Raw genomic sequence first — 24392 nt, 5'->3', positions numbered from 1 at the left:
TTTTCAAATTTTTTTTTTGCTTTTTTTTAATTTCACTTTTTGTTTAGCAGCTATCTGGTTTATGGGGTCCAAATTACCTTAGCAACCAGGAAGCAATTTGAATAAGAGGCTGGTATATAAATTGGAGAGGACCTGAATAGTTAACAATAAAACTGTAGCCTCATCAAGCAAGGGCCTAGGGCGGCATAAATGTAGTGGTGGCATGCTGCCCAGCCACAGGTAAAATTGGTCACATATGGAGCACTGGGGAGGGAACGCACAAAAAACTTCAGCGCATCCTGTCCCCAGTGCTCCGTACCTGGGAGGCGGGTAGAATGGGGCATTTCAAACTGAAATCCAGCGCTGGCTGTAATGAGTTATAAGAAGAAGGGGAATAATTCAGAAACTATAAAAAATAAATAATGAAGACCAACTGAAAAGTTGCTTAGAATAGGCCATACGATAAAATACCAAAAAAGTTTACTTAAAAGCGAACCACTCGTTTAACTTTTGCCTTTTCTCCTTTTTTCTAACTAGAATGACTGCCCCATGGCAACACAGAAGCATCTAAACTATAGTAGTATTTCTGAAGTAAACACACCAGTTTTATCAGTGCAGGGCGACAGTACCTTATATTTTAATTGCTTGAAAACACTTTCATTTTTTACTGTTCCTTTAAGTGTTGTGTAGAAGTGATGATTTAGACTGTAAATCTTTTGCTGGACAAGTGCAAGGTTGCTTAACCACCCAATCCACTGCCAGCTGACAAGTTCATTGCATTCTAAAAAAAAGTGACCTCTTAACGTGAATTTTATTTCGTTTTGGGATTTCTCACAATTTTCTGAAAGCAAAGTTTTAATAAACAGACACAGGTTTCATAGTCTATATCTGTGTTAATTGGTCAGAATCTGTTCAACTACTTTGAAGAAGGTATCAAAGCCCAGAGCAGCTCAGCAGCAAGGCTCTGTATTTAAATCCTTATTTATTTAAGAGGGGAAAAGGATGCTGGCAATTTTAAAATATCCCCTGCTTAGGTTCAGCAGGCAGTCTGAATCTTCTGAAAAAACTACTGACGCTGATGCCAAAATGTTTGTATATGTAAAAGGGCAATCTAGAGGCAAAATATCAAAAAGAAAATAAATAAATAAAAAAAATAAATGTTTTATTGTGAACTTATTTGAATGCCAAATCCTCATTGAGCTAAGTCTACTTGAAGCTGTAATTTATCAGAAAATACAATATGGTTTAAACACTGAGACCTTGTCCATCATCATCTGTGCAGATGGTAAAATGTTATCCAGCGCTTCAGTTGAGTTCAGCCAAGGGTGGTCTAGAACGCCTTCGATAGTGAGCCGCTCCTCTGGCTTAACCTTCAGTAGCCTGGAAATGAAAGAAGACTTGATGAACAAGCCCACAGCATCAAATATTCTCTAACTCAGTTTGCATATATATTTATCTTTTATACAACAATTTCATATTCCTGGTGACCAGAAAACATATTACATCTTGAAGAGCAAGTCATCCATAAATTATGTCTGTGTACTTTAAAGGGGACAATATATCAACTGTTAAAACAATTTATGATTTTACCAGTTCTTACACTGCTAATATTATGAATGTGTAACAGGAGCTACACTAGCGGTTCTATTCAGGCAAGGGCTTAGCATTTGCACAATGTTACAGTAAGTTACTGATGCAGGACATGTTTCCTAGTATTTCGCTGCTTAGTTCTATCACACCTGTCACACTGAATGGCGTATATGTCGCCTTTACATAAAGCTTTTGTCTTAGCTCTGAATGACTCCTAGCAATGACTCCTACCAATGTAACAAACATTGACAAATGTTAGAGAAAATGGCAAAACTATTTCTGTATCTTAATGGTAAAGTCTGAATTCTACCAGAAATCTACTTTTTAACTAAACATGTGCTTATAATGAGAGGTAGACCTACTAAACAACCCAAAAAGTATTATTTAATATGTATAGTAAAGGCTTAAGTCCCACAAACAATTTAAGTCTGTGCACTTTACACAAGGAAAGAGTTTGCCATTTTGGGATTGATAATCTACATACTTGCAGGATTTAAAACAAAGCTATACATTTATTTAAACTTACAAAATATGATTTTCTACAATAGTACAATTAACAATAAATGATCAGCTACATATATGTATAGGTATTACATTGCTAGGAAAAATGTATAAACCAAATAAGTATGTTATATGTGGAAGGCAATTAACCACGGGGCAGGTTTTCCAGTAATTACTACATAATTCATACCTGACATTACATCTTGTCACATGACCAAAGATCTATATCATTCTTATATATAATGGTAACAACACCTGTCAGGGATACCTATAGGACTCCAAGCAATTTAAATATATGGGCCCATGAAAGTAGTTGGGAAACACTTATGCATTTTAGTACAAGCAAGGGCAATAACTCACTTTCTCACAATATCTTTTGCCATTTCAGAGATCTGGCTCCATTCTTCCTCCGGGAACTCAAAACTTCCAGTCATGATCTTTTTCCTCATGTCCTTTGGAATGGTTCGACTGTGGTGTTTGGAGTAAAAAGGAGGGTAGCCACAGAGCATCACATAAATTATAACACCTAAGGACCACAAGTCACAGTTCTGGGAGAAACAGAAAATGCCAGTTTAATGTTGCAGTGATAAACTCTAATGTTTACCATTTAACCAGCAAATTATCCAGGAGTCACTGCAGAACGATCAGAAAGACAGAGACCTATGTTACACCTGCGCAATGTAAGCAACTGATTTAAACAAGAACTAGAGCAGCCTGAAGAATTACAAAGAATGTCCAACTTTGGAAGCTTAAAGGTTTTGTTTAGGTGAGCTATACTGGACAATGAACAGGCCAGCATTATTTTATGAACTTTATTTTTAATTAGGCTTTTAGCACAAAAACCCTGTAAATGTATTTTTCTATCCTACAAATGATATGAAAATGCTGCCAGCCCCAGAGTCTCTCTTCTATATATGACATCCTAGAGTAGAAGCACTTGGACATTTTCAGTTCAAGCCCTTCCTTGAGGTCCATCACTTGGTCAGAGCTGCTACCCATGCATTCAAGATAACAGTGTCCTTACTAAAAGCTTCAATTTGGACTTAACATTGAAAAATTATAAGGCTGGGGTGGAAAGGGTTAATGGATTTTACCTTGTTGTAAGTGTACGGTGTTGGTGAGGTAGGAATGATCCCAAACTTTTCCTTCTGGTGTCTTCGCTGTGCCTCCAAAACCTGTGGGAATTATAATCATCCCAGACTATTTGAAAGGTTGTTGAAGTTGGTGCTGATTGCATCTCAAAATTATATAAGAAACCCCACCCCACAGTCCTCTAACCACTTGTGTACACATACATACATAGACACACACAAAGTTACACATTAAGCACATTTAGACACACCACCATATTTAACACTATTCTATAGTCCACAGCTGATAATGGGTCACTACTGGTTTCTGAAGAAGTGGAAATGTCCTCTTGAATAATAAATGTAATTTAGCTATCTGGCATTGCTATAGAAAAGTCTAGGTATGGCATTATCTGAATACAAAATGCCAGCTGTAAAATTTGATGGAAAAAGCAAGGTTTGGGTCAGTTTCACATGGTTTAGACTTCTGGTTTCTTTAAGAGCAAGGGATTGGTTTGAAGGTCCTGAACTGAACACTTGTGGAATAAATTTGAACACTGACTGTAACTCAGGCCTGATCCCAAACATCAACATAATTGATACTCTTGTTGCTATATGGTATATCCCACAAACAATGTTCCAAAATATAGTGGAAAGAGTAGCAGCTCTAGTAGCAGAAAAAGTAAGGACCCATGGTTTTGAGATGTTGGACAGGCAAGTGTCCAGAATATATATGGGGAATAACAACAAACAAAAGTTTTAAGTCCAAAGCCAATAACTCATTAAGGTTTATTAAAATGCCAAGCATAAAAGCGAAAGCCACAACAGGCAATCAACTGTGACAAATTTTGAGCTTGCATTACCTGTGGAGCTACGTAGTATGGGGTAAACTGTGGTGTCATTAGATCTCCCTGGTCTATTTTTGCAAAACCAAAATCACATAATTTAACTGGAGCATCCTGTAACAAAACAAAAAATATTTTCAGAAATCAAAGTCTAAATATGATGAAAATATCATCAAGGTGTCATCTATAATTTCTAGTGTAGCAAGCTCTATATTTTATAGACATTAAAGGGGCACTGATCACCCAGGCTCTGTAAAAAAAATTATTTTTAAATTATTAAAAAGATTATAAAATACATTTTTTTTGTTTTTTAACATCCATACCTATAATAAAAAGGTATTAAAAATCATATATGGCCTTTCTCACCTCTATGTCTCAGGCACAGCAATTATTTTCACTTTTCATTCTGCACTTCCTAAAGTTTACTTTGCTAGACTAAGGCTACAAAAAAAAGATTTGGAATTATTTCTTAGAGTGAGAGGCCCGTTGTAGGTCTATACCTTTGACATTTGCCTTATAATTACAACTGTCTTACAATGTTACAAACTGTCTTACCAGTGAGTTGTCCTTGAAGAGCAGGTTCTCTGGCTTGAGGTCTCTATGGGCAATGTTTAGTGAGTGACAATGCTTTATCGCCAAAGCAATCTGTAAAAGGAAAATGCAAGTCAGTCCAACAGTTAGATCTTAGGTCACAAAAGCTACACTCATTACTGCCATTATAACTACAAACTCATTAATTCTTCTGGCAACAAAGTGGTTATTTTATAGTCTCCACAAAACAACATGCTTTCAAAAGTTCAAATTTGAGGGTCCTGGATATACTTAACCTTTCTGTCCCAAAGGGAAGGGTTATCGGAGAAGCAGGTAGGAGTGGGTTAGAGAACACTGTGGCTATAAATGACATATAGCTAATGATACTGGCTTCTCTGAGAAGTTTATATGAAAGCTTCTTTGTATATTTGTTCTGAAAAAGTCAGAAAAGTGAGGGGGAAGCACACAATCCATAAATTTTAGGTACAGAGAAGGAAATCATTACCATCCTATAAGCATAAAAGTGAGAAATTAAGCAACCACAAACCAAAGCTAGAAAAAAAGACAAAGTAGGATTTCAAAAGCATTTTTTCTCATCTGACTGTATGATTTAGAAATACCTTTACATACCATGGGCTTGCAATGTGCTGCAGGCCTGTAAAGCATTGTACAAGTAGCACACGTGTAGAACACAGTGTGGCTGCAATAAAACAGTTATACAAGTGACAGTGGGCATAAAATAATCAGATTATATAACAAAGCAGGCAATAGGATCATGTGAGAGCCTCAGTCCCATTAATGCACTTTTAGCCCTTAGCTCTTCATTGCAAGACTGCTGGAGGAAGCTTCTGTAACTTGCCTGCTTTGTTACTTGGCTGGCTTGCTTCTCAGTGAAGTGCCGGTGCTGGCTGATTCTGTGAAACAGCTCGCCCCCCTCCATCATCTCCATAACAATTAGGAGCCGTGCCCTGTTCAAAAGTGTTAATTTAAAGAGTGGGTCAAATATCAATGAATATGCAGTTCCTGCTGATGCTGGTCAACAGTAGTTGTGACCTTATTTTCCTTGCATCGCTTTTGATCATTTAATGCGTGACGTGTTTTTGGAATTTAATGTATTTAATCAAGGTTGTGCATTGTATTGACAGCACTGGCACTTCTCCGCCAGCAGTGGCAGCACCACCCCACTGCCCTCTTAAGGTAATTAACACAAGACAGGTCACATCTGTGGGCAGCACTGATTTCTTTTTTCATTTAAATAATTAAGGCAGGTACAGAAATGACACTAATAGTAACCAACAAGCTTTGCAACAGGTGGGAAAGGGCAACCTGGAGCTGTAACTCTAAAGTACACACATATACTAACAGTGGTACATTTATTCGCTGCACTCAAGAGTATAGGATAAGGCCTACCAGCAAGGTAACAGCAGTCTGCATATATTATTTTCTATTTAATAAGGGCATAGGTGTATGCCGCAGTGTAATAGAAGTATGCCATCTTCATTAAATATACATAATGTTCTGGCTTATTTTGGACACAACCTAAAAAAAAATCCTATTAAAATAATATGTTGGTATTTAAATTTCAGATAGTTAGAACTTGGCTCTCCAGATATTGCAGAACAAGAACTATACCAAAGCATACTTGGCCAGCAAATAATGGGGCGTCAGTGTAGGCTACTGCCTGTGTAAGTGAAACACACATTGATAATAATTGTAAATCCCCAAAAAGTGCAAAAAAGGTGCTGACTCCATAAGTGTCATCCTCCAGAACCATACCAATGTGGGTGTCATGGTACACTAGAAGTTCTGATAATGTGAGCAGCCGCAGAAAAAGCATCACCAGGACAAGACAATCTTTCCCAGCACACAGAAAAAGAGGTGCAGCGAGAGAAATCAGGTGCAAAAAGTCTAAAAAAACACCTTCTATCCCCTGAAAGGTTAAAAATGTACCTTAAGGCAAATTAAATGGGAATCCAAACAAGAGACCTTGTTTGAGTAGAGAAGGAAACAAATACAATTAAAAGGAACAGATGGCATTACATAGGTGTCTCCATGGCTGTAAAAATCTCAAATGCTTGTATGCTCTTAAATATATCAAACTATTAACACTGTGTCTGTAAATTATCCTCACATTTAGATTGTAAGCTCTATGGGGCAGGGATCTTTACCCTCTTGTGTTTTGTCACTTAGTTCTGTGGAATCTTTAATGCTGTACTTTTTATTTATATTTATTATTGTACTTTGTATTTATCTATTATTGCAATGACTCCCTGTTGTATTAATTTATTGTTCTCCTGTACAGCACTGTGCATATAAGCATCGCTATATAAATATACGCACACACTGGTTACATAATGATGCACAGCATAATTGCAAACAGCAACATGAGCAAAGGCAAAGCCTTATTATACAGTAATTACTGATAATTTACTATTGATTTTCCTATCTGCATGAGTTGCTGGAATTTGTCTCTCTGCAACATACTAACAAAAGAAGAATAGTGATTTTAGCACAGAATAACAGAAAATAAAAGATCAATGATTTGCTTGGTCTTACCTTGGGCTAGACTCATGGGGGAACTGCACACTGTTTGCATACACGTCAATAATCTGTACAATGTTTGGATGTGCTGCACACAGCATGTGTAATCGTACCTGCAGAAAAAGCTTGTGTTATTTACAAGATCAATTTCTATGCAGGTAGCCAGGCACAACTACAGCATTCATAAAAAAGTAACCTCATGGTACGGATATGGGATCGGTTATCCAGAAACCAGGTGTTCAGAAAGCTCCAGACAGGAAGGCTATCTCCAACTAACTCTACTTAATCAAATAGTTTACATTTTAAATAATGATTTCCCTTTTCTCTGTAATAGACTTAAGTAGACTTAAAGTAGGGAGATCCAAATTACAGAAAGACCCCCATATCCGAACCAACCCAGGTCCCAAGTATTACAGATAACAGGGCCTATATCTGTACAAATAATAATTCACCGATTAAAATGCAAGTCCTTGTCACATTTACACACCTAACGAGGCTAATTCCAGGCAAGCATCAATAGAGGAATTTGACCAAAATAGTATAAACAGTAATAGAATGTTTGCTAGCCAGTTATGCCAAATATACAGTGGAGGAAATAATTATTTGACCCCTCACTGATTTTGTAAGTTTGTCCAATGACAAAGAAATGAAAAGTCTCAGAACAGTATCATTTCAATGGTAGGTTTATTTTAACAGTTAGCAACTGTTAGCAAGATAGCAACTGATTTGCATTTCATTGAGTGAAATAAGTTTTTGAACCCCTACCAACCATTAAGAGTTCTGGCTCCCACAGAGTGGTTAGACACTTCTACTCAATTAGTCAACCTCATTAAGGACACCTATCTTAACTAGTCACCTGTATAAAAGACACCTGTCCACAGAATCAATCAATCAAGCAGACTCCAAACTCTCCAACATGGGAAAGACCAAAGAGCTGTCCAAGGATGTCAGAGACAAAATTGTAGACCTGCACAAGGCTGGAATGGGCTACAAAACCATTAGCAAGAAGCTGGGAGAGAAGGTGACAACTGTTGGTGCGATTGTTCGAAAATGGAAGGAGCACAAAATGACCATCAATCGACCTCGCTCTGGGGCTCCACGCAAGATCTCACCTCGTGGGGTGTCAATGATTCTGAGAAAGGTGAAAAAGCATCCTAGAACTACACGGGAGGAGTTAGTTAATGACCTCAAATTAGCAGGGACCACAGTCACCAAGAAAACCATTGGAAACACATTACACCGCAATGGATTAAAATCCTGCAGGGCTCGCAAGGTCCCCCTGCTCAAGAAGGCACATGTGCAGGCCCGTCTGAAGTTTGCCAATGAACACCTGAATGATTCTGTGAGTGACTGGGAGAAGGTGCTGTGGTCTGATGAGACCAAAATAGAGCTCTTTGGCATTAACTCAACTCGCTGTGTTTGGAGGAAGAAAAATGCTGCCTATGACCCCCAAAACACCGTCCCCACCATCAAGCATGGGGGTGGAAACATTTTGCTTTGAGGGTGTTTTTCTGCTAAGGGCACAGGACAACTTATTCGCATTAACGGGAAAATGGACGGAGCCATGTATCGTGAAATCCTGAACGACAACCTCCTTCCCTCTGCCAGGAAACTGAAAATGGGTCGTGGATGGGTGTTCCAGCACGACAATGACCCAAAACATACAGCAAAGGCAACAAAGGAGTGGCTCAAGAAGAAGCACATTAAGGTAATGGAGTGGCCTAGTCAGTCTCCGGACCTTAATCCAATAGAAAACCTATGGAGGGAGCTCAAGCTCAGAGTTGCACAGAGACAGCCTCGAAACCTTAGGGATTTAGAGATGATCTGCAAAGAGGAGTGGACCAACATTCCTCCTAAAGTGTGCGCAAACTTGGTCATCAATTACAAGAAACGTTTGACCTCTGTGCTTGCAAACAAGGGTTTTTCCACTAAGTATTAAGTCTTTTTTTGTTAGAGGGTTCAAAAACTTATTTCACTCAATGAAATGCAAATCAGTTGCTATCTTTTATTTAAAGTTATTTTTTCGATTTTCCTTTTGATGTGCTATCTGCCACTGTTAAAATAAACCTACCATTGAAATGATACTGTTCTGAGACTTTTCATTTCTTTGTCATTGGACAAACTTACAAAATCAGTGAGGGGTCAAATAATTATTTCCTCCACTGTATTGTGCTTTCTTCATGGACACACAATAAAAATATTATATATTTTTAAATATGTCACTTCCAGGGTGTGTTTAAACATAATATAAAATCTATTAACCAAGGCAGCAATTAAAGTATTGAATGAAAAGGTTAACTCACCTCATTTCTGGCTTTAGGTCGATCAACGAGGATTTTCAGTGCAAACCGCTCTTGCGTTGTCTTTTTTACACACACTCTGCATAAAGAATCATTATAAAGCATATAATTATACTTGTGACTACCATGGGCAGGGTTTTAGCTAAAAGGGTTTATCAGGTCTTGATATATAGCATTTTGAGCAGTAACATTGTACCCATCACCACCACCTTTCAAATAATGCCATAATTAGTAAAGGGCTAAGATGGACCCAAATGTGATACTTTTGTCTGTATATAACATAGAAGCAACTGAACATTAATTAATGATTTTACTATTGAGCAGCAATGCTACATAGAAGAGGGGCTAAAATAATGAAGTATAACATGCAGCACCCAATAACATGAACAGCAGCTGTCCCACTTGACTTTGAACACCTGGTCTGAGGTTATTCCCCTGGTATTCATATTGTAGTCTCTATAAATAAAGGAACAGGAACTTATTTTAATTAAGAACTAACTTGGGACTTCAAGACTATCCTTTTATGTGCTCCTGTTAGCTTAACAAAGTTCCATATAGTTGGCCTCAATGAGAACCAAGTTGTCTGCAGGAGTAACTTTGCAATGTAGGCCTTTCCACTGGCTATTTCCCTTGTTGCCATTGGAAAGGCATTTCGGAGCAATAAGTGGCCTGCGGTAGCAGAGATTAATTCACTCCATGGGACATTAGCATTATGCTTGATGTAGTGATAAAAAAGGGGTAAACAAGAGAGGAGGCCTACATAAGGGCTGTGACACACGGGGAGATTAGTTGCCGTGCAACAAATCTTCCTTGTTACGGGCGACTAATCTCCCCGAAATGCCATCCCACCGGCTAGAATGTAAATCGCTGGTGGGATGGCATACGCGGCAGCACGATTTGCCGAAGTTGCCTTGAGGAAATTTTGGCAAATCTTGCCGCCGCATATGCAATCCCACCGGCGATTTACATTCTAGCCGGTGGGATGACATTTGGGGGAGATTAGTCACCCGTGACAAGAAAGATTTGTCTTGCGGCGACTAATCTCCCCGTGTGTCACAGCCCTAAGAAGTTATTCCATACAGTATCTAGTAGAGATAAGTCTAAAGCTGAGCATACATGTAAAGATTCACTTGCTTGGCAAGGTCTCTTTCCCAGATAAGCCTACCTTGAGTAGGGCAACAGGCTGATCCAGTCGTTTAGCCTATAAGGTATTCAGGCTATCGGGGCAAATACCGTGTCAACGAGCCGAAGCGGCCCCTCTGTCCTGGTGGGATTTTTTAAATCTATCCAAACGACATCTGGTTAGATATCAGTCGAGTAGGCCCATAGAATGGACCTAATACACTTGCAGAAAAACTGCCCACTCGTTTGAATGGGTTGAATCAGCAGCTTAAATCTGCATGTGTATGGCCACCTTAAAGCAACGGGACTTTCTAACTTAAATTTCACTGCTCATCTGGCAACTTCTTCAGTTCAGTAGGTGTCAGTAACTAGTTAGAATACTCAGAAAGTGTGGTTCACTTAAGACTTTAAGGCTTTCTATAATTTGGAGTCATATACCTAAAAAGTATTAAAGGAGAAGGAAAGGTAAAAGTTAGTTATCCACATGGATCTAAATGATGAATGAGTTAACATACAAAGTACTGTTCTAGTACAGAAGAACAGTGAAAAACAGTGAATGAGGGAAGAATGAAGAATTGTAAGCAGTACTGTGTGGCGAATGGCACTACCAGTTTGAACAGGATATAAGGCCTTACAAAAAAACAGCCTTTTTATTTATTGAATGCAAATATTTGAAATAAAATAATGAATAAGATATGACACCCTTCCCTCACCAGAGTTAATTTCATATGTATATAAGGCACACCAGACAGAAGCCTGTAGCCTTTGCAAGGAGATGAAGCATCCCAACATTCAGACAACTGGGATCAGAGAGGTATTTTACTAATTATAGCAGCCATAAGCATCTCAGCAAAGCATTTCTTATCCACCTTGCTAAAATGTGTCTTGCTGACTTACCCTTATGTCACCTTATATTTCTAGAGGATCGTACATCACATTACTGTCCATTACATAATAAAGTTGCAAAGACTTGCACTTTTACCTGGCTTTGTCGTCTATGCAAGTGCCATGGTTAAAGTTACTTAACCCATTAGGTGTCAGAGTACTTTGCTGGCTACATCAAACATACAGCTCAGCACTGATTAAGTGCAAACCTGAACCATAAAATCTTTTATGCAAGCACCATGGATTTTATGATCTCTGGTGCGTACATGTAAAACAAACAGATTCAAGTGAAGACAAAACAGCCTCTCGAAAATGTGAAAATGTGCTGTGTCCAAGTTACAATAAGCCCTGCATGCCTATAATATCCTTCCCTGAATACATGTTGTGCTTAGTGATCTTCCATTACAACGGATGCTAACAGAAGTTATGCAATACAAATGTCAGTGGCATCAAGTATCGTTTGCTATATTAGAGAGGCAGTGTCGTTCCACAGTAGGACAAGAATTGAGTGTCAGAAACTAAGCTTGGAGGTAAGAACGCCAAGTAGGCTCAGTCAGTATGCAGCAAGGTTATTGTTGGCTTGGCCAAAATAAGCTGGCATCCAACTACACAAAAGTAATTAACCTGCCTGAAAAGGCAACAGCTTGCCCTTAATTGTATAAATAGAAAAGAGAATGAAGCAGCGGGGATCCAAAGTATGTGTGAACTGATATGTGAACTGCAAGATAAAGTGGCCAGGCAGAGGGTCAAATCACCTACAGAACCTACTGCTATAAATTATTTAATCTTTAGAAAATAAAACCAACTGGGCAAATAGTAAACAAAAGAGTTGGCATTTCAAAAAAGATTCCAGTGTTCTCCCCAGACGGTTCTTTCAGGGCAGATCACCCTGCAATTTTTCTTGGCCGATTGGTTCTACTCCGGGCTGCACCTCACATGCACAAACAAAATAACTTAATGGAACCCAGTAGGACTGCATGCATGAATTTGAACAGAGACCTATTTAATTTAATGTACTGATAAAAAGTGATATAACAAGTGGTACCCAAAGTAGTGAACATTGTTTACGGGGAGGGTTTTCCAGCCTACAGATAAACTCATGCTGAGAATCCACCCCTATGCTCCAAAAAGCTTACTCATGTGCCTTCACCCAGAGCCACAGGGTCAGTCCGGGTACATGCACACAGAGTGGATTTCTACTCGGAAACAGAGTGGATTTTGGCACAGAACAGTTTATTTGAGCTGTGTGCCTGCACCTGGGTTCAGGCACATCAAAAAAAAAATTTTTTGGAGGATAGGGGTGAATTCTCAGTGCGTTTATCCACAGGCTGGAGAATCCTCCCCATATAACAGTAGCCAAAGCGTGCCAAGCAAGATGTATTTATGGAAATTGGTGGAATGGCAAGGGTTTGGCGTTTTAAACTTAAATCTAAATGTATAGGGCAAATAGACAAAAGAAGGAGTTAAAGCAAGCAATGAAGTAAAGCAGTCATTAAAGCAAATCATATACTAGATTGTACATGAGCAAGTGTTTATAGTAGAATAAGGGAGTTTCTATTATAATTTACAGGTCAATTTTAAGCCCTAAGCTTAAACATATGTTGAAACATGCTGTGTGATACATCCTATGTAAAGGGATTTGCAGTTTAATAGCACTGCTGATCTCTAGCATATTTCTTTTATTTGCTATGCTATTTGAATCTGCACGGGAATCATATGAGGAAGGTACGATCTGTTTAAAGGAAAAGTAACACTAAAAATTTTTAAGTAAAAAAATCTATTCTACCCTGCACACCATTTATTATTTTGAATGCTTTATTAGAAAATACCTGCTAAAACTTGGCTTCCGGTCATTTGAAATAAGGCGATACGGCGAGTCCACTATGCGACGATCGATCCTAGCCTTCCTTCTGTATAAGAAGGATCGTCGCATAGTGGATTCTGCCCTGCATCACCATATCGCCTTATTTCAAATGGCCGGAAGCCAAGTTTTAGCAGGTATTTTCTAATAAAGCATTCAAAATAATAAATGTTGTGCAGGATAGGGCAATTATTGGAGCAGGGTAGAATAGATTTTTTACTTAAAAATTTTTAGTGTTACTTTTACTTTATGGAACTGCACATGCTTTTGATTTTATACATGGTGTTTAGCATTACAGTTAGAGCACTTATTTTTAAAAAAAATCTGGAGCCCAAGCATTCGAACATTAGACCCCATACATACAAGCAAGTACAGGTATAGGACCCGTTATCCAGAATGCTCGGGACCAAGGGTTTTCCGGATAAGGGGTCTTTCCGTAATTTGGATCTCCATACCTTAAGTCTACTAAAGAATCAATAAAACATTAATTAAACCCAATAGGATTGTTTTACCTCCAATAAGGATTAATATATATATATATGGGATCAAGTACAGGTACTGCTTTATTATTACAGAGAAAAAGGAAATCAGTTTTAAAGTTCTGAATTATTTGATTAAAATGGAGTCTATGGGAGACGGGCTTTCCGTAATTCGGAGCTTTCTGGATAATGGGTTTCTGGATAAGGGATCATACACCTGTATAGTTAATACAGCAGTGAAAGGTTGCCATGCACTGAAAGATTCACTCATTTCACAAGGTCATCAAATGAGCGGATATTTCCCCAGTATGGGGCCAAACAATCAAATCACTTTGACTGGACGTAGGCCATTGGTGTGAAAACAGAATCAACAAACCGTATCTGACCAATTTTCAGACAAATATCAGTCGCATAGGCCAGTTAGACATTAGTCCCACGGAGAGATTAGTCGCTGCAATTTTTAAAAAGCGATTCCGGCGACAAGTTGCTTGTTTTGTCTCTACATAGAGAAGAATGTAAATCGCCAGTACCTAAACTGCCGATACTACTTCAAATCTCTTATTGCTCCGAATTGCTAAGAGACCATTTTTCAAGCGATTTTACAAAGAAAGTATTGTCATTCAAAACCATTGGAATCGCTGAAAGTAAAACCCACTGAGCAGGAACTCACTGCGATTTCCGCATTGCACTGAATGTAATTTCTAATTGTGGGCGGGGAATATGACACCTGGAGTTGTGGGAAATAGAATTGCTCCGTTGTTGAAATCTCTAGTAATCGTTAGGAAAAGATGAGCGACTTGTCGCTGGAACTCACTTTTTAAAAATCGCAGCGACTAAAACTCCCCTTGGGACATTAGACTTAGGGCTCTCCCGTGCAAGTTGGCCTGATCGTCAGGGCTTCCTGCCACTCCACATTTATTTAACTGATCCCAGTGATCCCAGGGTATCACACAAGAATGCCTCCTTCCACATTTTCTGTCAGAGGGGCTGAAGGGCAAGTATTTTCATGCACTTTGTAATCCACAGGAGCTGAGATTTCCTGTGGGCGATAAGGCGCATGTCATCTGTCATTGCCCTAAACCAGTGGCTTGTGAGCAACACTTAGGGGCACATTCATGAAAACCAGAGTTTGAATCCCGAATGGGATAAATTCGGATTGGATACGATAATTTCTGAAGATCGCAAATATCACGAATATGCTTACGAAAAAATCGTATTAGTCACGATAATATCATATAGGCAATCCTAAAGTCACGAAAAAGCATACGAAAAAGTTGCACAGACGTCGAAATAGTGACGCAAGCTATGAAAAATTTGGCGAAAATATGTGTTTGAATGAACACTCCAAGTGTTTGTGTCTTAGTAAATCTGCCCCTAAGCGATGCTTGGTGGGCTCAATCACTGATCACATAGAGAATTGTCAAAAAAAAATTGTGGTACTGAAAACTGAATTAGGAAGAAATAGACAACTGTGTCCATTCATTGACTGACTTGGTGTCTTGGTTTGTGTGAGAGCGCATTGATCATACAAGCCAGAGGTGGACTGTATAACGTCAAATAACAGTGTTTCATTTTGGGATAATCCAATAGTACATAATATTAGAAACATACCTGCCTTTTTCACAAATAGGTATTATTTAAATTCAAAAAGAGCATTAAAAACTGTTTTATGAAATATATTTGTAACCCAAACTGCAATGCTGAGGGGCATAGTTTCACTTTAAGCTGGAACTGAGGCATGAATGTTACTAATGTATCACCAAAACTCACCTGACAGGGCCACTAATTCCAGCACCAAGCTTCTGTGTCCAGTTAATGTTGTACTCTTCTAAGATTGAGGTGTCCTGCATACAAAAACATTGCCACGGTTATATAAGCACAAAAACATTTTCATGTGATTAAGCGATTTAAGTATTTACCTGCAGCAATTCACACTACCCACAATGAAAATGAATTCCTTCTCTCGCTGCCCTGTTTTTGAAGGAAAGTAAAGTAATAGATACAAGGGCTCACTGATCAAGTAGATACAATGCTAAAATACTAGGAAAACTAAAAACCAAAGGTTGCCCCCTACAAAGTTTTTCATGTATCCTGTTTGGCTATGTATGCAATGCAAGCAAACCTCGAACATAGTAACATAGTAAGTTAGGTTGAAAAAAGACGTACGTCCATCACGTTCAACCATAATGCCTATATATAACCTGCCTAACTTCTAGTTGATCCAGAGGAAGGCAAAAACCCATCTGAAGCCTCTCTAATTTGCCAAAACCAAACCAAATAGGCATCTGTAGGAAATAATAGGTAGAGGTGCCTGTGGCCTTGTGAGCTTTAGGCCCATGTAAAAACAGTGGTGCCACATTGTTAAGTGAAATAATTTCTTAATCAGAGTGGTTAGTATGATTCCTTATTTAAAGGGGACCTAACATGAAAAAATAATTTAATACAAGCTTCATCCTATGAAATAAGAAACTTTGTAAATATAATCAGTTTAATTTGGCTCAGTCTCCACCTGTTATCACTCCAAAGAAAACAAACATATTTCTAAGCACATGGATCAGTGAAGCAGTGATGAGCAGACCTTAAAGTGATACTGACACGAAAAAACAACTTTTTAAAATATGAATCTACATAAAAAGTTGCCTATAGGTCGTGTTGATCATTTTTTGCTGATATGGCTGCTTTTGTAAGTAATTGTTACTTGAAATCCCAAAACCTGACTGTTTTGCCAACCTGACTGTCCCTTCTCAGCCTGTCAATTACAGTTTCTAATGCTAACGGCCCCCTGCTGGACAAATATGGCAGCCTCCTTACAGAGGAACATGGGGGATCAGATAGGGAATGTAAAAGCTTGGACAAATATTTTTATGGCAAAATTATAAATAGCATGCAAAGACAATGTTATGACAGATGTAAAAAAGGTTTCATTTCTGGTGTCAGTATCTCTTTAATGGTCAGGCGGTAGTGTTTTGTTGCCTGACAGCAGTGACAGACAAAATGTCTTTTGTGCCAGGGGCCTAACCGTAGAGAATGTTCTGTTAAATGATCCCTGCCAAGGCAGTTTAAATATTAAACTGGGAAATACGTATGACAAATGAACTGTATGGCATAGCAGGATGAAAATATTCTGACACTCTGCAACTGAATTTAGTATTGATTTGTCATTGTGATTGAAAGAAACTGGAAATCAGACACAATAGGGCAATAAAAAGTCAATAAATAGAGGTCTGCCATGTAAGAAACAAAGAGAAACCAATTACCCCTGTGCCCACACAATGGCAGCACTTAAGAAATACAAACAAATCTCTTATCTCTCAAGCCTGGGTCAGACAGGAGATTTTCTTTATTGCATTTAAGAGTCTACAGAGCCTTGCCCAGCTGATTATACACAGGATGTGCCCTCGTCTGGAATTTACTTGCTAATATGCATCAATCTAAACAAATAGTCATTTGAAAAAAAAGTTTTTACCGGGTTTTAAGTGAGGGTGACATCATGGAGGTGTGGGAATGAGGGAATGCTTTGTGGCAGACCTTGGTATGCAAGGAATGAAATAGCATCTTCTAGCCTACATTGTCTCTTGTCATCTCCTACATTCTTGCTCATTATAAACTGCTAGCTTCTTTTGTGATAATAAATACTGCCCAGTCTCCTCTAAAATACTTATATAACCCAATTTGTCTCTCTTCACACTTGTGTTTATAGTGTTATGAAATGTTCTTTTATTAAACATAGAATTTAGTGTGAATGTCCCTTTAAAGTGCGAATACTGTCCTATATAAAATATGACACTGTCCAGTGCTAGGTGAAATAAAGTGGTATTAGAAGGAATAAAAAGATGTGAAAATGGGAGTGGAACTCCAAATCTGCGCGAGTCTCTTAATGCAAGTCATTTTACACTGAAAATGCAATTACTCATTATCTTTATCATCAGTTAAGCAGGTGCCTAAACAAATGTTATATGCAATGGATTAAATGGGCACAGAATACTATGCACAAGGGTGCTCATTTCCTGCTGCATTCTACACCAGTGCTGTACAATTTATCTTATGTAATGGGGCAATTATTTCTTATATAGCATGTACGGGGCGGGGTTACATTAAAATGGTGGTGTCATACAGTGAAGTCTATGGAGCCTTCTATAGACTGGGGTCCATTGGAGGGCCACATCCAGCCCACGGTCCTCCAGATGGACAGCCCTGTTCTACACCATATGTCCAGGCCCAGGATCCTATGTAACACCTTGGAATTAACATACAAAGCAAAGATGCATCCCGAAGAAACTCTTCTCTCTTAAGGCAAATTTTACATGTAGCATTTTCCCAGTAGTTGAGAAACGCCATGTCCGCCATCCCTGACTTCAACCGGAAACAAAAGGCCCTGAGGAGCATTTTCAGGTAGGAATGCACTTCCTAACTGCACTTCTGCATGTTTGGGTTGTCAGTTGAAGTCCAAGAAAGCAGGCATGGGAATTTGGTGGAAATATGCCTTGTAAATGCTATGTGTGACAGTTGCCAAAGAAACTGTAAATACACTTTTTAAAACACAATTTAGACAACACGCAGGCTAAGGTTGCAAACTGGATTTATTCAGAGTCATTAGGCTATTGGAGTAAAGTGGTATTCTTGTGCAAAGTAAAATGGGCTTTCCCATGGTCAAAAAAGTATCAAACACCACCTCAGTTCAGGTCCAGCAAGTAAAGCTAAAGCTTTTTTAGTGTGATAAAAAAAGCTATAAAAAGACTTACTGTGCACATGAACTGGAAGGTTGCCCCACCTAAAAATATCTGTAGTGTATATACAGGGGTCGCTTCTTAAACTCCACAGGCCAAGCAAGATAGGTTCTGAGCTTACTCTGCATGTTCCATGGGCATAAGTTTCAAGGGTAGCAAAGCATCCTGAAGTAACAATACATGTAAGGCCAAACCTATATAAAATCATATTTAATGCAAGCAGTTGTGCAAGATAGTTATTTACACACAAAATCACAGATAATCTAAAATATTTGAATGCCAGGTTTAGCTTAACTTGGAAGTTCAATTAACTATGGAAAAAGCACTGATAAAAGGTCAAGTTTTTCTCAGAAAGAAAGGCTATATCACTGGGGGTGCAAAAATGTTAGGCACCCCTCCAGTGACTTTAACAGCTTACCTGAAACCTCAGCCAGTGCAGTTTTTTCCAAACAGGAGCACCAGCCAGGGGTATCAGGACAAGAGATAACAATCATTGGTGGGGGGGGGGGGGGGGTTGCCTAACGTTTGTCATGCCCCAGTGATTAAGTCTTTCCTTCGCCTTTAATGTTTACTGAAGGTATTGTAAGAAATGAATAGCTATAAATACAAGTAGGGCTACAAAAAAAATATACAGAATAGCTATTCCTCTATCAAGTAAGGCACTTCACAGCTTGTTGTATCCTATGATTTAGTGGTTTTGCAATTATTATATTATAATTCTCACCCTCTCTCTAACCTAAAATTTAAATTCTGCCTGCGGAGGTCAAAGAAGATTCATCTTGAGGGTTCATTTCTTTAGTTGTTACTTAACCTCACTTCCAGTCCTCTCCTAATCATCTTCCCTAGTTAACAGGGTAACTGTGACCCTACCAACAACAACAAAATTATCACCACTGTTACAGCCACCATTTCTTTTTACCATGCCTGTAACTCTACCCAACCCTAAGAAGTTTTTAAGGCCCCATCCCCAGCCATACTGCTACTATTGGTAGCATCTTTATACCTGCTCTCCCACAGCCACAGTCTTCCCAGAGGCTATTATCCCACTGCTACTATAGGCACCATCTCTCCCTACTATACCTGCTATCCCACAGCCCCAGTCCCTTCCCAGAGGCTATTATCCCATTGCTACTATAGGCACCATCTCTCCCTACTATACCTGCTATCCCACAGCCACAGTCCCTTCCCAGAGGCTATTATCCCACTGCTACTATAGGCACCATCTCTCCCTACTATACCTGCTATCCCACAGCCACAGTCCATTCCCATAGGCTATTATTCCCACTGCTACTATAGGCACCATCTCTCCCTACTATACCTAATAGCCTCTGGGAAGGGACTGTGGCTGTGGGATATTAGGTATAGTAGGGAGAGATGGTGCCTATAGTAGCAGTGGGATAATAGCCTCTGGGAAGGGACTGTGGCTGTGGGATAGCAGGTATAGTAGGGAGAGATTGTGCCTATAGTAGCAGTGGGATAATAGCCTCTGGGAAGGGACTGTGGCTGTGGGATAGCAGGTATAGTAGGGAGAGATGGGGCCTATAGTAGCACTGGGATAATAGCCTCTGGGAAGGGACTGTGGCTGTGGGATATTATCCCACTGCTACTATAGGCCCCATCTCTCCCTACTATACCTGCTATCCCACAGCCACAGTCCCTTCCCAGAGGCTATTATCCCCCCACTGCTACTATAGGCACCATCTCTCCCTACTATACCTGCTATCCCACAGCCACAGTCCCTTCCCAGAGGCTATTATCCCACTGCTACTATAGGCACCATCTCTCCCTACTATACCTGCTATCCCACAGCCCCAGTCCCTTCCCAGAGGCTATTATCCCCCCACTGCTACTATAGGCACCATCTCTCCCTACTATACCTGCTATCCCACAACCACAGTCCCTTCCCAGAGGCTATTATCCCCCCCTGCTACTATAGGCACCATCTCTCCCTACTATACCTGCTATCCCACAGTCCCTTCCCAGAGGCTATTATCCCACTGCTACTATAGGCACCATCTCTCCCTACTATACCTACTATCCCACAGCCCCAGTCCCTTCCCAGAGGCTATTATCCCCCCACTGCTACTATAGGCACCATCTCTCCCTACTATACCTGCTATCCCACAGCCACAGTCCATTCCCAGAGGCTATTATCCCCCCACTGCTACTATAGGCACCATCTCTCCCTACTATACCTGCTATCCCACAGCCACAGTCCCTTCCCAGAGGCTATTATCCCCCCACTGCTACCATAGGCACCATCTCTCCCTACTATACCTGCTATCCCACAACCACAGTCCCTTCCCAGAGGCTATTATCCCCCCCTGCTACTATAGGCACCATCTCTCCCTACTATACCTGCTATCCCACAGTCCCTTCCCAGAGGCTATTATCCCACTGCTACTATAGGCACCATCTCTCCCTACTATACCTACTATCCCACAGCCCCAGTCCCTTCCCAGAGGCTATTATCCCCACTGCTACTATAGGCACCATCTCTCCCTACTATACCCGCTATCCCACAGTCCCTTCCCAGAGGCTATTATCCCACTGCTACTATAGGCACCATCTCTCCCTACTATACCCGCTATCCCACAGTCCCTTCCCAGAGGCTATTATCCCCACTGCTACTATAGGCACCATCTCTCCCTACTATACCCGCTATCCCACAGTCCCTTCCCAGAGGCTATTATCCCACTGCTACTATAGGCACCATCTCTCCCTACTATACCCGCTATCCCACAGTCCCTTCCCAGAGGCTATTATCCCCACTGCTACTATAGGCACCATCTCTCCCTACTATACCCGCTATCCCACAGTCCCTTCCCAGAGGCTATTATCCCACTGCTACTATAGGCACCATCTCTCCCTACTATACCCGCTATCCCACAGTCCCTTCCCAGAGGCTATTATCCCCACTGCTACTATAGGCACCATCTCTCCCTACTATACCCGCTATCCCACAGTCCCTTCCCAGAGGCTATTATCCCACTGCTACTATAGGCACCATCTCTCCCTACTATACCCGCTATCCCACAGTCCCTTCCCAGAGGCTATTATCCCACTGCTACTATAGGCACCATCTCTCCCTACTATACCCGCTATCCCACAGTCCCTTCCCAGAGGCTATTATCCCCACTGCTACTATAGGCACCATCTCTCCCTACTATACCCGCTATCCCACAGTCCCTTCCCAGAGGCTATTATCCCCACTGCTACTATAGGCATCATCTCTCCCTACTATACCCGCTATCCCACAGCCCCAGTCCCTTCCCAGAGGCTATTATCCCCACTGCTACTATAGGCATCATCTCTCCCTACTATACCCGCTATCCCACAGCCCCAGTCCCTTCCCAGAGGCTATTATCCCCCCACTGCTACTATAGGTACCATCTCTCCCTACTATACCCGCTATCCCACAGCCACAGTCCCTTCCCAGAGGCTATTATCCCCCCACTGCTACTATAGGTACCATCTCTCCCTACTATACCTGCTATCCCACAGCCACAGTCCCTTCCCAGAGGCTATTATCCCACTGCTACTATAGGGACCATCTCTCCCTACTATACCTGCTATCCCACAGCCCCAGTCCCTTCCCAGAGGCTATTATTCCCCCACTGCTACTATAGGCACCATCTCTCCCTACTATACCTACTATCCCACAGCCACAGTCCCTTCCCAGAGGCTATTATCCCACTGCTACTATAGGCACCATCTCTCCCTACTATACCTGCTATCCCACAGCCACAGTCCCTTCCCAGAGGCTATTATCCCACTGCTACTATAGGCACCATCTCTCCCTACTATACCTGCTATCCCACAGCCACAGTCCCTTCCCAGAGGCTATTATCCCACTGCTACTATAGGCACCATCTCTCCCTACTATACCTGCTATCCCACAGCCACAGTCCCTTCCCAGAGGCTATTATCCCCACTGCTACTATAGGCACCATCTCTCCCTACTATACCTGCTATCCCACAGCCACAGTCCCTTCTCAGACCCTATTATCTCGATACTGTCACTAATCATGGCCAGTTATTCAGACTTCTACAAGTGAACAAGAAGTAAAATGCAGGCGCATTATTAGTCTGATATAAATTCCTTCCAAGACTGCTGCAATGCGGGGACACTCTCGAAGACCCAAGGCAATTGCCATTGTCTGAACCCCCCTAAATCCCGATCTGGCTGACACGCAGACACCGCAAGAGAAGCAGACATTATCCTATTACAGTACCTTTATTGTTCTGTCCATGGCGTTATTCTGAGACATCCCCTCTGGTCAGCTCTGGGAAAGGGAACCGCTGGGGTCAGAGGAGAGGAGGAGACATGAAGGTACCGTCGGACGAGCCCCGGCACTATCACAGAGACAAGGAAGAAAGACTGGAGATACGAGACAGGAGCTAAGACCGAGGTGTGAAGCGGCCTCCTCCAGCTACACACAGTCCCCCTCCTACAGCTGCATAAGCCACGCCTGTTCGAGTCAGACAAATACATTGAAGTGTCTACACCGATAGTTCGAATTTATTGTATTTATTTTATTATCAGTGTTTCTAAAATAAATAGCAAAAAACAAAAAGTCATGACATTTTATCTACTGCCCTTAAACTAGTTAGAGAAAATAATAGGCATTATCTGGGGCATGATGTACAGCGCGCCATGGCTGATATAGGCCTCCGTGCGTACCAGTGACTGAGGGCTTCTAACATTCTGTCGCCTTTTGTTTGAATCACACACGCTGAGGTAAATGCAGACATTTATGTTGTGGGCAGGGTACGCTCATTCTGCCATTAATCCTACACTGATTTACAAACGGCAACTATTCAATATAGTTTATCGTGTGCTTCTTTTAGACTGAAATACTTTTGTTTTACTACCCACTCCAGAGCTGGGAACCAGTTTGTATACAATAGTCATTATTACTGACATGGTTATAAACTATATCCCTACATAATATACGTTTATCTCAATTGTGCAGTCACATTCCTTCCTTTGGACTCCCTGTTTTTGCGATATATTAGCCTCATTAAATGTTCCTGGGTTTTAAAATTGACCAACTGTACAAAAGTATTTTAATTATCTTATGACTAGTATTTAAAATGTTTTTTTTAATGATCAATGTAGCTTGTCAGAACTAGTAAGGTCCCCCCCCCCTGCCCCCACCAGAAAGCCTTCATGGGCACCTCTGCTCCTCTAGGTCACATGATAAAGGCATGGGAAGGGTTAACATGCTAACGCTTATTGCTGTGTAAAGGTATAACAGTAATCTTGCTGCTTTTGTTTTCCTTTCACTAGGTACACCTGACAATAGGGGTCCTGCCAGTAAGCTTATTTGGGTTTTCCTGAATCCAGTAATGTGGCTAATTACAATAAGGAGTCTGTCTTTTGTTCTTCTGTTTTTATTTATAACATTTATTATTCATTATATAACATTTATAATATAGTCCACAAGGAAAGACAAATGTAACAAGTACGGAACATTTACAGTAGTCTCATATGATATCAGTAAAATTCTGCAAACATGGTCCTCCACAATACATTTAGGTATCCTGTCCACTGCAATCTACCATTTAGGTACAGTCACAGAAGAAAATTTTAGAAGTGGGCATCAGCTTACCGTATATACTCGAATATAAGCCGATCCGAATATAAGCCAAGGTACCTAATTTTACCTTAGAAAACTGGAAAAACGTATTGACTCGAGTATAAGCCTAGGGTGGGAAATACAGCTGCTATTGCTAAGTTTTTTTAGCTGTCAGGCAAGTTTGGGAAGGCTAAGGAAGCTGCCATAAAAATACCTGATGCCCACCACAGTCTGCTTCCCATTGACTTCAGAGCTGTTCAACTTGTCTTCCCATTGACTTCAGAGCTGTGCAACTTGACTTCAGAGCCGTGCAACTAAAACTCCTTGTTAGATTTCTGCCGTGTGCGCTCCCAACTTAGAAAGGCACACATGGGAGCGA

The 24392-nt window shown here is 40.5% G+C and overlaps 1 protein-coding gene across 2 annotated transcripts in view; it reads right to left on the bottom strand.

Moving 5' to 3' along the window:
* The window catches only part of mapkapk5 (mitogen-activated protein kinase-activated protein kinase 5), a 33497-nt gene extending 10401 nt beyond the window's left edge, over window positions 1-23096 (bottom strand). Inside the window, exons 1-10 of one of the 2 annotated variants that reach the window (XM_031898136.1) lie at window positions 22667-23096; window positions 15475-15548; window positions 9361-9436; window positions 7073-7170; window positions 5376-5484; window positions 4541-4630; window positions 4004-4099; window positions 3165-3245; window positions 2431-2618; window positions 1239-1359 (exon numbers count right to left, since the gene is read on the bottom strand). In XM_031898136.1, the coding sequence (XP_031753996.1) occupies window positions 1239-1359; window positions 2431-2618; window positions 3165-3245; window positions 4004-4099; window positions 4541-4630; window positions 5376-5484; window positions 7073-7170; window positions 9361-9436; window positions 15475-15548; window positions 22667-22702 (969 nt within the window). In that variant the 5' untranslated portion in view covers window positions 22703-23096. The remainder of the gene's footprint in view (window positions 1-1238; window positions 1360-2430; window positions 2619-3164; window positions 3246-4003; window positions 4100-4540; window positions 4631-5375; window positions 5485-7072; window positions 7171-9360; window positions 9437-15474; window positions 15549-22666) is intronic. The other variant, NM_001006872.1, reaches the window with a different exon arrangement.
* Between the last annotated feature and the right edge of the window lie 1296 nt (window positions 23097-24392).

The sequence above is a fragment of the Xenopus tropicalis genome, chromosome 1 (genome assembly GCF_000004195.4).
Source record: "Xenopus tropicalis strain Nigerian chromosome 1, UCB_Xtro_10.0, whole genome shotgun sequence".
Classification (NCBI taxonomy): domain Eukaryota; kingdom Metazoa; phylum Chordata; class Amphibia; order Anura; family Pipidae; genus Xenopus; species Xenopus tropicalis.
Note: the sequence above shows the minus strand (reverse complement) of the source record. Positions and strands in the feature narration are given on the sequence as shown.